A 17233-nucleotide genomic window follows, 5' to 3' on the forward strand; every position below is an offset into this window, starting at 1 on the left:
CATGGACATGGTACACGTCCTGTGGCCTAGACACATAGAAGGTTGCAGCTCCACCACCCACCAACACTTAATGTTCCCTCTCTTCTCTTGAACAAATTCATGTTAATTAAATTGGCTCACACAGGTAGACCGTGATGGGCCTCAGATTTGTTCTCTAATTTAAATGTCTCCCAATATTTCACTTTATCAAACTGACTATAATTTAGGCCCACCAACTGATCAGAAAACCACCATAGTTTGGAATTGATTGAGTAGCCAGTAAGCCTAGCTTGTCGCACCCTCATAAATTGACCTCTGTCAAAAGTAATGTTTTGGAACCAATGACTCCTTGAATAAACTGTACACTCACTTCTTCAGACTCTAGGTGGCAACGTCGCAATACTTTTGGGAATAGACGGAAATCATCACCGAACCACAGAGTTTCTAAACACGACACGGGAAGTAGGAAGTAGTAACAACTTTGGAGCTGGCTAGCTATCTTTAAAGTGGATCTGTAAAATCGTCTTTGGTTGACAAAAAATAACGTCTCGTCAGCTAGTCTGAATCATTGGATCAGCCATGGGAAAAGGTGGTGGTACATTTGAGAGGCTTCTTGGTAAGATATGAGTATCTAAACATTTTACACCGGTGATTGTTTTTGCGTATTGTTTTTGGCAGTCGTTTGTTTGGGGCTGTGGCACAGCCCTGCTAACATTAGCTAGCTACCTAGCTAAAATTGCCATTGTCTGTGTTCAGTTCGACGATAGGTCGAGGCCTGTAATCGATAATTGTATTTTCTATCGAGCATTGCAGTTTAACTGCTTATTAACAACATGTCATTTAATCTACCAAAACTATGCTCAAACGCCACGTATTTTGCCCTGTACCCGGAAAGTGTCTAGGTTAGCTTGGCTAGCTACTCAATCGGAGGATGATGTGCTGGCGATTTTCCCGATATCAAAATCAAAACATCTTTGTTTTGTTGGATATCCCTGATCGTCAGACAAATAATCTATTGTTTTTATAATTTGCATAACTTTCCTTATTTGCTAACTAGTTAGCTAGTTGTACTAGATATATTAGGTCGTTTGCTAGGAGCGTAGTTAGCTATCCAGCTCACCCCCCCCCCCCCCACTGCGGCATGCAACGTCACCAGACATATTTTCCTATCAGTCTCATCATAGACTCACAAAAAAACCCAAAACAGTTTAGACAACTCGCTGACAACTGTAATCACGAGTAGATTGCGTCAAGTGGGTGCCGAAGGTTTATGTGTCAATCATAATAACATCCAGGTCACCGGCGTATCCTCTTGGTTTTGCAACAACCACAGGCTAGTTAGTTACTGTGTAGAAGTGCATTCCATAACAACAAACCTTGACCCACTCACTATTAATCATTAACTAGGCCTACCCCACCACCATATTTTACTAAATGGAGAAATCTTCTCAGTTTCACACCTACAGGTGATCGCATAATATGATTAGTTACATTTGTATAGGCCCACACTCCATGCCTGGACATGTTCATATTGTAGTCTAAACTCTGCGTTCTTATGTGAGGGAAAAAAGGCTGTGTTCTCAGTCATTACTGATTTGAATAGGCCCAAGTCACATTAATCAATATCACCTGCTCACAAACAAACACACTACTCTACTGTTTAGAGAAATAGCCTATGCTTTCAGGTGTAAGGTGTTGTCTTATCCACCCTGGTTAAAAGACCTAACACTTACACTAGTCTTTTTCTACTAGCACTGACTTTGCTGATAATGACTTTATTGAGGGAAAATGTAAGCATTTCACTGTAAGGTCTACACCTGTTGTATTCGGTGCATGTGACAAAAAACATTTGATTTGATTTGTACTTGCTATGACTGTGATATGTGGTTGTCGCACCCAGCTATCTTAAGATGAATGCACTAACTGTAAGTCCCTCTGGATAACGGCGTCTGCTAAATGACTAAAATGTAAATGTTTATGATGAAATTGAGACACTGAATGTGAGACACTGAACCCTCTCCTCTGTCTGCAGATAAAGCGACCAGCCAGCTGCTGCTGGAGACAGACTGGGAGTCCATCCTGCAGATCTGTGATCTCATTCGTCAAGGAGACACACAGTGAGTAGTAGAGTACCTAGTACACCCCGGCCCTGATCAAATACCTTCCTTCCTTCCTTCCTTCCTTCCTTCCTTCCTTCCTTCCTTCCTTCCTTCCTTCCTTCCTTCCTTCTGGTAATCACTAGCCTAATCTCTGATTGGATAAGTGCAGTAGATAGGTCTTAAGTGTTTCCATGACTAGGCCTATTTCAAGGAAGGAAGGAAGGAAGGAACCATTTAAAAATAATTGAAACTAGTCCCATATTTCTCCACACAATAGAAGCCTGTCTGGTCTGATCAATGCCTTTCTCTTCCGTGCAGGGCGAAGTATGCCATCGGTGCCATTAAGAAGAAGCTGATGGATAAGAACCCGCATGTGGCCCTCTATGGTCTTGAGGTGGGTAACTACGCTGAACCACTCCCCTCTTGTACTGACATAATAATAATAACCTTCTAGTGCTGCTCAAAGGATGGCTTCTTGAGGTGGGTTACTACGCTGAACCACTCCCCTCTTGTACTGACATAATAATAACCTTCTAGTGCTGCTCATGGGATGGCTTGATAAATTACTCAAATTGTGCCATATTGAGATGTTTTGAATAATAAATGCATTAAGGAAATAATATCCATTGATTTATACGCCTCGATCACACAAATAAAATAAAATAAAATTGTATTTGTCACATGCACTGAATACAACAGGTGTAGACCTTACAGTAAAATGCTTGCTTACAAGCTCTTAACCAACAATGCAGTTTTAAGAAAAATAAGTGTTAAGAAAGTATTAACTAAAATAAACTGAAGTAAAAAATAAGAAAGTAAAAAATAATTAAAGAGTAACAATAAAATAACAGTAGCGTGGCTATATACAGGGGGTACCGGTACAGAGTCAATGTGCAGGGGCACAGGTTAGTCGAGGTAATTGAGGTAATATGTACATGTAGGTAGAGACAATATTCAATTTGTGCCATATTGAGATGTTTTGAATAATAAATGCATTAAGGAAATAATATCCACTGATTTATACGCCTTCGATCACACCGACTGCATCATTGTGTTTTGGTACACCAGAAGTACATTCATTTCCAATGGAACGCTGTGTTTGTCTCGCAGCATTGCGTTGCAGAGGCAGTTGCAGTGAGTTCTGTGTGGTGCATACATTGGATTTATCGGAACGTATGCATCAAACTGTATGCGTAGACGGCTTGACAGAAATGGTGAACTTTTGTTGCACACACACACATATCCTGATGATGCTGCGTACCATTTTGCATTGATGACGCTGTGGCTGTGATCAAGGCGATAGGCTAGTTCCATAGGAAAACATCTGACAATAGGCCCCTGTGTTGTGAAGTGTGATAATGAGTGTTTCCTCCACCTGTCAGGTGTTGGAGTCAGTGGTGAAGAACTGTGGTCAGACAGTCCATGATGAGGTGGCCTGTAAAACCACCATGGAGGAGCTGAAGGATCTACTGAAGGTGACCCTGTCTTGATTCACCCCCTCTACCCCTCTCCCTGGCCCATTCACCCCTGCCATGTCCCATCTTTCTTAGCTTGTCAGCGTCATAGCAGTCTTTCCCTTCAATTATTTTCCAGGTGAGGCACAAAGGCCCTCAGGTCAACATCAAGGGCCTCTTAAACCAAAAGTTTCAATTTGAATCCAACTGAACCTAAATGATGTTAAGCAGGTTACCCAGATGTTTCTCTCTCTCTCACCCTCCCACTCTCCACTTGCTCAGTTCCACTCCAGGGAAGCTCCATTGAGACCTGGATGACCCCATTCTGATGGGTCATTCCAGTCATTAAAACAAGGGGTGGAGTCAGGCCTGACGATGTCATGTCCCTACCGTTACCTCCACCTCCTTGTTCCATAGCAGTGTTCCTCTAGAGCGGACTAGCCAGCTCAGCTTTAGATCAGAAAAGGAGTGCCTTGGTTGTTGTATGTAGGCTTTCAGTTTGACAAATTACAAGTTATTCTGATCTCAGTGTTGAAACTGGGATTGTTTGGATAAGTACTTCAGTGCTGCAGCCTATCATGTGAGGGTTTCTTGTGGACTAGGGTGAAGTTCCCCCTAGACACTGATCTTGGGTCAGTTTTGCATTTCCCCTCCACTAATGGTGAAGGTTAGGAGTTGGGGAGAGGAAGCTGACCCTAGATCTGAACCTAGAGGAAACTTTACCCCGGAGTGCTCCTTGTGGAAGGAATGCCCTCCCTGGCTCTGGAACTCTTGTGGTTTAGTTGATTCTAGAACTCTTGTAAAGGAGGGAGGCTAAGATTAGGCTGTGACCCAGTCAGCTGACATGGGGTGCTTCCCAAATAGAACCCTATTCCCTACATAGTGCACTACTTTTGACCAGGGCCCATAGGACTCTGGTCAAAAGTAGTGCACCATGTAGGGAATAGGGTGCCATTTGGGACGTAACCATGGTGCTCACAGCTGTAATAACATAGCAGACACCTCTCCCTCTGCTTTCTCCACCATGTCTAGATAGTAGACGTATTTATGGTCCCTTTTATACTGAAATCAGCTTTGTGGTCAGCTACAGTTTGTACTAGTTGTACATACGCAGTGTGATCTATCTGGGTGATATGTCTGAGCCTTGTGCTGCTGGCTCCAATCCTTATGACCTTGTCACCCTGTGTCTTAGCCTGATAATTACCCGCTGGTGCAGTAGTGAACTGCAAACCTGGGTACAAATAGGGTTTGAAGTCTTTCAAATATTTGTAGTGCCAGAATCTGCAGGCTTTTCAGTTTTCAGACTATTCTATTGGTTCCGTTGCTCCAGGTGAGCTAAATCCCGATTTTTAAAGTATTTGAAATGATTTTCAAATAGTATTTGAACCCAGGTCTGCTTTAGTCTGACAGCCTGGGAGCTGCCAAGAGATCCTTCAGTGTTCCTAATAGAAATGTAGCCTAATGAGTGGAGTTGACACGATTCCTTATTCAACATGACTGTCAATTGTATGTTCTCTACACAATGCATTTCTATCTGCAATGTTCTGAATGTTCAGAATAAGATAGAAATGTTCTGAATAAAACTGAAATGATGAGTCTCTATTCTACCTGACAGTCGTATATGTTCTACAGAACACATATCTATCTGATTGTGAATGGTATGTAACGGGTGCACCCTCTTGAACAGGCCCCAGTTCATTTACAGGATACTCTATACAGCATGACCTTTGATTGGCTCCCCACCCCAGTCAGGTGACCTTCTGTTGACTTCCTGGTGGTGATGTCATAGCTTGGTCACACGCTGATTCAGGTCAGACAGACTGAGGGACTTCCCACCACAAGTCTCTCCTCTCTGTGAGAGAACACAGGTTTGGCTCTGGATAAGAGCGTCTGTTAAATGACGTAAATGTAAATGTTTAGCCTCTGAAGTAACTGAAGTAACGTCTGGAATGGGATTATTTTGGGGGGAAAAGGACTAAAGGAAACGTTTTAGTTTTAAGTATTTCTCTAGAGACTTGTTGTATAGGACTTTGGTCTGCTAAAACAAGGTTAGAACTTTGATTCAGTCTAGGTGTATTCATATTATTATTGTATAGATTATTAATGTCTTATATTTTGGAAGAAGGAAGTGTTGTGTTTATGTTTGTAAGGGGACTGGGGTGCCCCGTTTTATTTAATATAGAGTAGCGTTTTTAAATGCAATTTATCTGTCTATAAAAGGTGTACTTGTGAAGTTGTACTCAGTGAGTGGTGATGTGTTGCAGTGTATCTGTGTGACACTGTAACTCAGTGAGTGGTGATGTGTTGCAGTGTATCTGTGTAACACTGTAACTCAGTGAGTGGTGATGTGTTACAGTGTATCTGTGTAACACTGTAACTCAGTGAGTGGTGATGTGTTGCAGTGTATCTGTGTGACACTGTAACTCAGTGAGTGGTGATGTGTTGCAGTGTATCTGTGTGACACTGTAACTCAGTGAGTGGTGATGTGTTGCAGTGTATCTGTGAAACACTGTAACTCAGTGAGTGGTGATGTGTATCTGTGTAACACTGTAACTCAGTGAGTGGTGATGTGTTGCAGTGTATCTGTGTGACACTGTAACTCAGTGAGTGGTGATGTGTTGCAGTGTATCTGTGTGACACTGTAACTCAGTGAGTGGTGATGTGTTGCAGTGTATCTGTGTAACACTGTAACTCAGTGAGTGGTGATGTGTTACAGTGTATCTGTGTGACACTGTAACTCAGTGAGTGGTGATGTGTTGCAGTGTATCTGTGTAACACTGTAACTCAGTGAGTGGTGATGTGTTCCTCTTCTAAACAGACTGAGCCCAACGTGAGGAATAAGATCCTATACCTGATCCAGGCATGGGCCCACGCCTTCCGCAACGAGCCCAAATACAAGGTGGTTCAGGACACGTACCAGATCATGAAGGTGGAGGGTAAGTCTCCCCCCACACCACACCTCAGATGAACCCCTAGCCCTCTAGGAACTCCTGAAGAGCTGAGAAGCGCAGTGGTCTAAGGCACTGCATCGCAGTGCTAACTGTGCCACTAGAGATCCTGGTTTGAATCCAGGCTCTGTCGCAGCCGGCCGCGACCGGGAGACTCATGGGCGGCGCACAATTGGCCCAGCGTCGTCCAGGGTAGGGGAGGGAATGGCCGGCAGGGATGTAGCTCAGTTGATAGAGCATGGCGTTTGCAACGCCAGGGTTGTGGGTTCAATTCCCACGGGGGGCCAGTATAAAAAAAAAAATGTATTCACTAACTGTAAGTCGCTCTGGATAAGAGCGTCTGCTAAAATGACTAAAATGTAAATGTAAAAAAAATATTGGATAGGTGGAAGAAATATAGAGGCAGCTCTTTGGCATATTGCTAAATCCCATCCTCTCAGATGTCGTCAGGTTTTCCATAGGGTGGTGAGGTTGGCTAAGATTTGGGATTCAGGCATACAGTCACTAACACATAGCAAAACAGAAATGAGCAGTTTCACAGTAAATATTAAAACTTGTGTTAATTTATCCTGTATTGACATACTATATCTCCTGTTCTTCCAGGTCACGTGTTTCCAGAGTTCAAGGAGAGTGATGCCATGTTTGCAGCAGAGAGAGTAAGAGACTTCCTCTCACTGATGTTGATCTGGTTTGATAGATCCTTACTACTGAATGCTCTCAGCCTGTGAGGAGGATCTTTAATGTCTCTCTCTCGATCTCTCTCTCGCGCTCTGTCCATCTGTGTGTCCGTGCGTGTGTCCAGGCTCCAGATTGGGTGGATGCGGAGGAGTGTCATCGCTGCAGGGTTCAGTTTGGAGTGATGACTAGAAAGGTAAGGCAACACAACAGACTAGCAGAATGGCAGACTAGCAGAACGGCAGACTAGCAGAACGGCAGACTAGCAGAACGGCAGACTAGCAGAACGGCAGACTAGCAGAACGGCAGACTAGCAGAACGGCAGACTAGCAGAACGGCAGACTAGCAGAACGGCAGACTAGCAGAACGGCAGACTAGCAGCAGCAGCAGTGGTTTGTGTTGAAATGTGTTCTTTCCTTCCTCCTTCAGTAACACTGCTTTGGTTGGTGATTGTTAGCATTGTGTTGTTGAAAGGGAGAGAATGATATGACTTTCTATCTGTTTGGATTATTCTGTCTGACCGTCTCTCTATTGACCTCCTCTTCTTCCTGTTCCAGCACCACTGCAGAGCCTGTGGTCAGATCTTCTGTGGGAAGTGTTCCTCCAAGTACTCCACCATCCCCAAGTTCGGCATTGAGAAGGAAGTGCGTGTGTGTGAGCCCTGCTTCGAGCTGCTCAACAAGTGAGTGACCAGGCTAGGGAGTGGCTCAGCCAAAACCACCCTCAATTCCGTTTCATCAGCCTGTATATTTAAAATGTCCTACTTTTAGCGTTCATAGACCACTTCTAAAGCCTTTAGAAGTTGTTGTTCAAGTGGTAAAATTTCATGTGATGGGTAGGTACAGTTAATGAATGATCTGTATGGATACTTTTTGCTCTTCTACTGTAAATGCCATTCTGCTGCTCAGTACCCATCGGCTTCCATCCGTCCTTCCAGTTTATTGTCCATGTCCAACGACCTCTGACTCACCAGGTTGTCTGACCCCTGACCTCCCTTCTGACCCCTCTCCTCACCAGCCACCCTTCCCTCTCTCCCCCACCTAGGAAAGCTGAGGGGGGTAAACCCGTCGGGACATCCACCTCCGTGGCCCCAGGCCCGGCAGAGCTGCCCCCAGAGTACCTGACCAGCCCCCTGTCCCAGCAGTCTCAGGTAGTGGTCCAGGAAACAGTAAGTGAATGTATGGCCTAGAGACGACCCCCCCCCCCCCCCCCCCCCGGTGGTGATAGACAGGGTCAGGGTGCCTGCGTCCCAAATAGCACCCTGTTCCCTAGATCATGGGCTGCTTTGGGCTCGATACTAGTGCACTATGTAGGAAATAGGGTTCCATTTCAGGTGCTGACCCAGACAGTCTCACTGTCCCTAATAGAGATGACATAGGGGATCATTTTAACATGCCATAAACTACAACGTGGGACTTGTAGTTTGATGAGCTTTGTAGGGGGGGTTGTAGTTCGACATGTTAAAATGATTCCCAGACAGAAATGAGATCATCACCAATCGTCCCTCCTCCCTCTTTGTTATTAGATTCTTCTAAGGCCCACCTGCTATGTCCCTTTGTCCTCCCCCTAACTTCCCCTCCCTCCTTGACCGCGGTGGGATTCCAGGTTGTCTGTGTTTGCAGTGAGGCTGCTCCTCAATTCATGCCCCTTGGTTGGGGAGCGAGGTAGCAGCAGTGTTCCCTTCCCTCTGCAGTCAGGAGGTTCAGATGATCAGATCTCACAACGCCTGTAGGAGTGTTTTAAAGTTAACCATCCTTCCTGGAGCTGCAATAAAATGATAAAGCAATATTCTTAGAAGGGAAGCGCAACTGCAATGAAGACCACCTGGAACGCAGCCGTTGGCTTGTCTTATTGCCCAATGCCCACTGCTGCTTTACCTTCCCTGGGGCTTCTCCTCCAACACTCCCCTCCCTGGCCCTCTCCCCTGGGTGCCTCCCTCCCCTCCCTGGTCCTCTCCCCTGGGTGCCTCCCTCCACTCCCTGGCCCTCTCCCCTCGGGGCCTCCCTCCCCTGCCCTCCCCTGGGGGTTTCATCTCTCTACCCTGTCTCACCAGGTGCCCCCCAAACGGGACGAGGCGGCCCTGCAGGAGGAGGAGGAGCTTCAGCTGGCCATCGCCCTATCACAGAGCGAGGCTGAGGAGAAGGAGAGGATGGTGGGTTGTGCTGTAAATAAATCAAGTGATTGTACCTCTACAGTGTGTATGGAAAGACACTGAAACATGTCATGTGTGTCTACAGAGACAGAAGAACTCGTACGGGGTCTACCCCAAAGCTGACCCCGCCCCAGTCACCTCCTCAGCCCCGCCCGTCACCTCTCTCTACTCCTCTCCTGTGGTAAGACTTACTCTCTCCATCCACTCCCTCCATCCTCTCTCCTCTATAGATGTACTCTGTGTTACCTCCATCCCCTCTCTCTCCTCTATAGATGTACTCTGTGTTACCTCCATCCCCTCTCTCTCCTCTATAGATGTACTCTGTGTTACCTCCATCCCCTCTCTCTCCTCTATAGATGTACTCTGTGTTACCTCCATCCCCTCTCTCTCCTCTATAGATGTACTCTGTGTTACCTCCATCCCCTCTCTCTCCTCTATAGATGTACTCTGTGTTACCTCCATCCCCTCTCTCTCCTCTATAGATGTACTCTGTGCTACCTCCATCCCCTCTCTCTCCTCTATAGATGTACTCTGTGTTACCTCCATCCCCTCTCTCTCCTCTATAGATGTACTCTGTGTTACCTCCATCCCCTCTCTCTCCTCTATAGATGTACTCTGTGTTACCTCCATCCCCTCTCTCTCCTCTATAGATGTACTCTGTGTTACCTCCATCCCCTCTCTCTCCTCTATAGATGTACTCTGTGCTACCTCCATCCCCTCTCTCTCCTCTATAGATGTACTCTGTGTTACCTCCATCCCCTCTCTCTCCTCTATAGATGTACTCTGTGCTACCTCCATCCCCTCTCTCTCCTCTATAGATGTACTCTGTGTTACCTCCATCCCCTCTCTCTCCTCTATAGATGTACTCTGTGTTACCTCCATCCCCTCTCTCTCCTCTATAGATGTACTCTGTGTTACCTCCATCCCCTCTCTCTCCTCTATAGATGTACTCTGTGTTACCTCCATCCCCTCTCTCTCCTCTATAGATGTACTCTGTGTTACCTCCATCCCCTCTCTCTCCTCTATAGATGTACTCTGTGTTACCTCCATCCCCTCTCTCTCCTCTATAGATGTACTCTGTGTTACCTCCATCCCCTCTCTCTCCTCTATAGATGTACTCTGTGTTACCTCCATCCCCTCTCTCTCCTCTATAGATGTACTCTGTGTTACCTCCATCCCCTCTCTCTCCTCTATAGATGTACTCTGTTTTCACACCATTCTCTCTCTCTCCTGTGTAGATGTGACTCTACTAAGTCGTGTGACTCTACTAAGTCGTGTGACTCTACTAAGTCGTGTAACTCTACTAAGTCACTTGTGAAGCAGTACTTAGTAATTGGTATATTATGATAACTCCATATTATACTGAACTGCTGCACATCTTTCTTATTTAAATATGTATTTAGCCCCATAAGTAATCTTTTACAATAACCACCTAGTTGGTCATGAGGTGAATAATTGAGGGGAAAATGGAGACATGTACTCTGTTTATGTGTTGTTATGTATGTTAACTTGTATATTCAAGTACCACTATACACCTGTAATTACTATTCAGGAAGTCTATACACCTGTAATTACTATTCAGGAAGTCTATACACCTGTAATTCCCATTTGGGTAGTCTATACGGCTGTAATTCCCATTTGGGTAGTCTATATGCCTGTAATTCCCATTTGGGTAGTCTATACGGCTGTAATTCCCATTCAGGAAGTCTATACGGCTGTAATTCCCATTCAGGAAGTCTATATGCCTGTAATTCCCATTTGGGTAGTCTATACGGCTGTAATTCCCATTCAGGAAGTCTATACGGCTGTAATTCCCATTCAGGAAGTCTATATGCCTGTAATTCCCATTTGGGTAGTCTATACGCCTGTAATTCCCATTCGGGTAGTCTATATGCCTGTAATTCCCATTCAGGAAGTCTATACGGCTGTAATTCCCATTCAGGAAGTCTATACGGCTGTAATTCCCATTCAGGAAGTCTATACGCCTGTAATTCCCATTCGGGTAGTCTATATGCCTGTAATTCCCATTTGGGTAGTCTATATGCCTGTAATTCCCATTCGGGTAGTCTATATGCCTGTAATTCCCATTCGGGTAGTCTATACGCCTGTAATTCCCATTTGGGTAGTCTATACGCCTGTAATTCCCATTCGGGTAGTCTATATGCCTGTAATTCCCATTTGGGTAGTCTATATGCCTGTAATTCCCATTCGGGTAGTCTATATGCCTGTAATTCCCATTCGGGTAGTCTATATGCCTGTAATTCCCATTTGGGTAGTCTATATGCCTGTAATTCCCATTCAGGGACTTAACCGTGTATAGGGTCTGTCGTAATTGGGACCTAACCGTGTACAGGGTCTGTTGTTGTAATGTATAATGTGTGTGTTCTCCCCAGAACTCCTCTGCTCCCTCAGCTGAAGATGTTGACCCTGAGGTAGGACACGTTAACTCTGACACTCCTGAGCTGTCTCTCTAGAATGAAACCTGCTCGGCATTTGATGCAGTTACATTTACACCTCAGACTGCACTGTAGTAGAAATAAAGCATCTAGAAACTATACTGGGGTGAGTTTCCCAAAAACAGAAAGGTGCTTACTAGATCATTGGTTGTCCATTGCCCACCTATGGACTTATGATCTTAGTGCTAAAGAGGATCTTTATGTTTTTGGGAAACTCGCCCCAGCTCAGTATGTCTAGTCATGTATTGGTTGAGAGGACATTCCACACTATAATGACCTTCTCTCCAGCTGGCTCGCTACCTGAACAGAACATACTGGGAGAAGAAACAGGAAGAGGCACGCAAGAGTCCCACCCCCTCTGCCCCTGCCCCCGTGCCATTGGCTGCGGAGCCCCTGCCAATCAGCCAGCCCCAGCCAGTGGAAACTCTCGCCCCACTCCCAGCCCAAGTCGTCATGGCCCCGCCTCCAGTCAACATAGTGGAGGTTAGTTGTACACTGCTGTGTTATGAGAGATGGAAGACAAATGGATTTTCTTATTTATTCTTGAATTATTCAGGTGAAATTACATTGATCAAAAAACATCTGTTGTGAGGGAGAGCTGTCCCAAGAAGGCAGCATACGAAACCAACAGTTCCATTAACACCCATCATGCATAGTAGCAGAGATTGAAGTAGATTTAGATTAGAAATGACTACATGCTCTTTTCATTAACTGTTTGTTCATCCCGAATGACTCTCCTCTTTCTCTCATCCTCCTCTACTCCCCCCTCCCATCCTCCTCTACTCCCCCCTCCCATCCTCCTCTCCTCTCTTCTCCCCTCCCCAGCAGCAGTATCAGAACGGTGAGTCGGAGGAGAACCACGAGGCGTTCCTGAAGGCTCTGCAGAACTCGGTCACCACCTTCCTGAACCGTATGAAGAGTAACCACATGCGTGGTCGCAGCATCACCAACGACAGCGCCGTGCTCTCTCTCTTCCAGTCCATCAACACCATGCACCCACAGCTACTGGAGATCCTCAATCAGCTGGACGAGAAGAGATGTGAGTTAGGGGTGTGTGTGGGGAGGGGGGGGGGGGGGGGATTTCGGTCACTGTGACTTTGTTTCAGTGTTTGTTTTCGTAAGAGAGATTCTCTGAAGCCGGGATTCAATCTGATCGCGCTTTGTCTGCAATGCATGTTTTAAAAACTATGTTCCCATGTTCGTGGAGACCACATTCACTGTAAACAATGAATATGTTGTCTCAATCAGAAATTACCTATAAATGGCGCATTGTCCAAATCTGCGATTGGATTGAATCCCGGCCTAAGTCTTGCTGAAACCGTGAGCATGTCTGTCTGTTGGTTTACCATGTTAGTTATCTTGGTCCTGTACCGTTTAACCACTGTCTAACTAAGCACCTCCATGTCTGTCTGTTGGTTTACCATGTTAGTTATCTTGGTCCTGTACCGTTTAACCACTAACTAAACACCTCCATGTCTGTCTGTTGGTTTACCATGTTAGTTGTCTTGGTCCTGTACCGTTTAACCACTGTCTAACTAAACACCTCCATGTCTGTCTGTTGGTTTACCATGTTAGTTGTCTTGGTCCTGTACCATTTAACCACTGTCTAACTAAACACCTCCATGTCTGTCTGTTGGCAGTGTACTACGAGGGTCTACAGGACAAGCTGGCCCAGGTGCGTGATGCGAGAGCGGCCCTGAACGCCCTACGAGACGAGCACAGAGAGAAGCTGCGTCGTGCTGCAGAGGAGGCAGAGAGACAGAGACAGATCCAGCTGGCCCAGAAACTAGACATTATGAGACAGAAGAAACAGGTGACAGACTGGGGGACAACAGCCTTGGTTTCTATTGATGTTTCTCATGATTTGTTTCTCATGATTTGTTGCCATGACCACAGGAGTGATGACGGACAACAGCCTTGGTTTCGATCGATGTGAATGATGATTTGTTTCCATGACCACAGGAGAATAGGTACAGGTTGTTCTGCAGTAGGGGGTTAGTCACGTGATGAGGTACAGGTTGTTATGCAGTAGGGGGTTAGTCACGTGATGAGGTATAGGTTGTTCTGCAGTAGGGGGTTAGTCACGTGATGAGGTACAGGTTGTTATGCAGTAGGGGGTTAGTCACGATGAGGTATAGGTTGTTATGCAGTAGGGGGTTAGTCACGTGATGAGGTACAGGTTGTTATGCAGTAGGGGGTTAGTCACGATGAGGTACAGGTTGTTATGCAGTAGGGGGTTAGTCACGTGATGAGGTATAGGTTGTTCTGCAGTAGGGGGTTAGTCACATGATGAGGTATAGGTTGTTATGCAGTAGGGGGTTAGTCATGTGATGAGGTACAGGTTGTTATGCAGTAGGGGCTTAGTCATGTTATGAGGTACAGGTTGTTATGCAGTAGGGAGTTTGTCATGTGATGAGGTACAGGTTGTTCTGCAGTAGGGGGTTAGTCACGTGATGAGGTACAGGTTGTTATGCAGTAGCGGGTTAGTCACGTGATGAGGTACAGGTTGTTATGCAGTAGGGGATTAGTCACGTGATGAGGTATAGGTTGTTATGCAGTAGGGGGTTAGTCACGTGATGAGGTGTAGGTTGTTATGCAGTAGGGGATTAGTCACGTGATGAGGTATAGGTTGTTATGCAGTAGGGGGTTAGTCACGTGATGAGGTACAGGTTGTTATGCAGTAGGGGGTTAGTCACGTGATGAGGTATAGGTTGTTATGCAGTAGGGGGTTAGTCACGTGATGAGGTATAGGTTGTTATGCAGTAGGGGGTTAGTCACGTGATGAGGTATAGGTTGTTATGCAGTAGGGGGTTAGTCATGTGATGAGGTACAGGTTGTTATGCAGTAGGGGGTTAGTCATGTGATGAGGTACAGGTTGTTCTGCAGTAGGGGTTTGGTCACGTGATGAGGTACAGGTTGTTATGCAGTAGAGGGTTAGTCACGTGATGAGGTACAGGTTGTTATGCAGTAGGGGGTTAGTCACGTGATGAGGTATAGGTTGTTCTGCAGTAGGGGGTTAGTCACGTGATGAGGTATAGGTTGTTATGCAGTAGGGGGTTAGTCACGTGATGAGGTATAGGTTGTTATGCAGTAGGGGGTTAGTCACGTGATGAGGTACAGGTTGTTCTGCAGTAGGGGGTTAGTCACGTGATGAGGTACAGGTTGTTCTGCAGTAGGGGGTTAGTCACGTGATGAGGTATAGGTTGTTCTGCTCTGCAGTAGGGGGTTAGTCACGTGATGAGGTATAGGTTGTTATGCAGTAGGGGGTTAGTCACGTGATGAGGTACAGGTTGCTTCTGACTGTTATGGAGTTTCTTTACTTTATGTTACAAGTGTTCTTGGTCTAACTGATAGGCTCTGTGTTTCAGGACTACCTAGAGATTGAGCGTCAGCCTGTTAGGTGGTATCTGGTAGTTGTCTGATGTGGTGGCTCTGTGTTTCAGGAGTACCTAGAGATGCAGCGTCAGCTGGCCATCCAGCGTCTCCAGGAGCAGGAGAAGGAGAGACAGATGAGGCTGGAGCAACAGAAACACACCATCCAGATGAGAGCCCAGATGCCTGCTTTCCCCATGTCCTACCCACAGGTAGACACTATACTATACCTTGGTCTACCCACAGGTAGACACTATACTATACCATGGCCTACCCACAGGTAGACACTATACTATACCATGGCCTACCCACAGGTAGACACTATACTATACCATACCACACCATACACAAGCTTACAGCAGGGGAGGCCTTCTCTCTGTCCTATACACAGGGGTGGTAGTCTTCAAACAGCCTTGTAGCAGGAGTGGTACCACACACTGTTATTCTATAGAGGCTCTGTGTTAATGGTAGCTACAGGTGTTTTCTGCAGTTTCACTGCATGTCAGTATGTAGTTATATCTTATTAATGTTATTTCTGAGCTCTTTTACCTGGCGTGGTGAGAGGTAATGATCCATGGAGGACAGGTTTGGACATCAGCCTTCCTTTTCCTCTGTAGTGGCTGTTCTTTCTGTCCAGCTCTCGTTTGAAGTTGGATGTTTGTCAATTCCTCTCCTTTCACACTAGATGCAGTCTTTGCCCCCCAACGTGGCAGGAGGGGTGGTGTACGGGCAGCCGGGGGGACCCCCCAATTACCCAGGCACCTTTAGCCCCTCGGGGTCAGTGGAGGGGTCGCCCATGCACACCGTGTACATGGACCAGTCTGGACCAGGACGGTACCAGGCCATGCCTCCAGGTCAGTAGAGATCTTTTCACACCACTGAGTTTTTTTTTAAACTCCAATGAGTAAAATAGTGTCTAGTTGAATAGCATGGTAGTTAGCCTGGGGGCCAACGTGTTTCAGCTCTCTTGATTGTTTGACGTGGCAATGCATTACAAAGAGGGGCAAGATGTCACAAACAGATCTGGGACCAGGCTAAGTGCTTGAGTGTCTCAGAATCATCCCAGTGAAAAAGGCAATCAGGAGTGAACCCAGTAGAGTGGTAGAAGATGTGTGTGTATATTCTGTAACGTGACGCTCCTGTGTGTGCCTCCGTTCTCCAGACCCAAACATGTACATGTACCAGCCAGCAGGAACCAATGGGCAGCCTGCACCCCCTGGCCAGGCCCCGCCCACCACTAGCCCCGCCTACTCTAACTACCAGCCCACACCCACACAGGGATACCAGGTGAGAACAGAGGGGGGGATTGTCATGCCTGTCAGCTAGGTAGCTAGGTTTTCCCCCCTTAATGTGAAATACATGATGTAATGTCTGATGCCAAGTCCCAGTGAGAGGCTCAGTAATACACCGTCAGATGCAGTCCTATACTAGTGTCAACATTTAAAATGTAGTTCAGGTTCTCTTTCATTTTGTTTCCCGGACGTGGCTCCTCTGCAAAAAGCCATTTGACTGTTATTTAGAAGTAGGATCATTATGAGATGTTTATAAGACTTTATAAAGGAGTCAAACATGCTCATTACAAGTGTTATAATAGATTATAACCACATCATAATACATTCTACATGTAGCCTTTAAATAATGTGTTACTGATGTCTGTAATGTTAATATTCCTTGTGTCATCGGTCTCAGCAGAACGTGGTTTCCCAGGCCCAGTCTCTGCCCCACATGTCCCAGCCTCCCCCCACTAACGCCATGTCCTACGTGGCCTACCCTCCACCCTATGCCATGCAGAATATGATGGCAGCCCTACCTGGGCAGGACCCTAACATGCCCCCACAACAACCCTACATGCAGGGCCCAGGACAACAGCCCATGTACCAACAGGTAGGAGCCCTTGGTTTCTCTCTCCCCCCTCTCTGTCGCTCCTTCCTCTCTCTCCCTCCCCCCCACCTCTCTCCTCCCCCCCCCCCCCCCCATCTCTCCCTCCCCTCTCTCCCTCCCCCCATCTCTCCCTCCCCCTCCATCTCTCCTCCCCCTCCATCTCTCCCTCCCCCTCCATCTCTCCCCCTCCCTCCCTCCCCCCCCTCTCTCCCTCCCC

The 17233-nt window shown here is 46.4% G+C and overlaps 1 protein-coding gene across 7 annotated transcripts in view; it reads left to right on the forward strand.

Annotated features, from left to right (window-relative positions):
- Nucleotides 1-464: 464 nt before the first annotated feature.
- The window catches only part of hgs (hepatocyte growth factor-regulated tyrosine kinase substrate), a 17935-nt gene continuing 1166 nt past the window's right edge, over nucleotides 465-17233 (forward strand). The window contains exons 1-19 of one of the 7 annotated variants that reach the window (XM_084146011.1): nucleotides 465-595; nucleotides 2012-2096; nucleotides 2397-2472; nucleotides 3461-3553; nucleotides 6351-6468; nucleotides 7084-7136; nucleotides 7283-7351; nucleotides 7713-7837; nucleotides 8200-8323; nucleotides 9209-9307; nucleotides 9393-9488; nucleotides 11701-11739; nucleotides 12052-12246; nucleotides 12589-12802; nucleotides 13404-13576; nucleotides 15207-15347; nucleotides 15821-15989; nucleotides 16298-16422; nucleotides 16825-17019. In XM_084146011.1, the coding sequence (XP_084002137.1) occupies nucleotides 559-595; nucleotides 2012-2096; nucleotides 2397-2472; nucleotides 3461-3553; nucleotides 6351-6468; nucleotides 7084-7136; nucleotides 7283-7351; nucleotides 7713-7837; nucleotides 8200-8323; nucleotides 9209-9307; nucleotides 9393-9488; nucleotides 11701-11739; nucleotides 12052-12246; nucleotides 12589-12802; nucleotides 13404-13576; nucleotides 15207-15347; nucleotides 15821-15989; nucleotides 16298-16422; nucleotides 16825-17019 (2226 nt within the window). In that variant the 5' untranslated portion in view covers nucleotides 465-558. Of the gene's footprint in view, nucleotides 596-2011; nucleotides 2097-2396; nucleotides 2473-3460; nucleotides 3554-4988; nucleotides 5581-6350; nucleotides 6469-7083; nucleotides 7137-7282; nucleotides 7352-7712; nucleotides 7838-8199; nucleotides 8324-9208; nucleotides 9308-9392; nucleotides 9489-11700; nucleotides 11740-12051; nucleotides 12247-12588; nucleotides 12803-13403; nucleotides 13577-15206; nucleotides 15348-15820; nucleotides 15990-16297; nucleotides 16423-16824; nucleotides 17020-17233 lie in introns of those variants that run through there. The other 6 variants (XM_084146012.1, XM_084146013.1, XM_084146014.1 and 3 more) reach the window with 6 other exon arrangements.

Source organism: Coregonus lavaretus, assembly GCF_964263955.1.
Source record: "Coregonus lavaretus genome assembly, chromosome: 28".
Lineage (NCBI taxonomy): Eukaryota > Metazoa > Chordata > Actinopteri > Salmoniformes > Salmonidae > Coregonus > Coregonus lavaretus.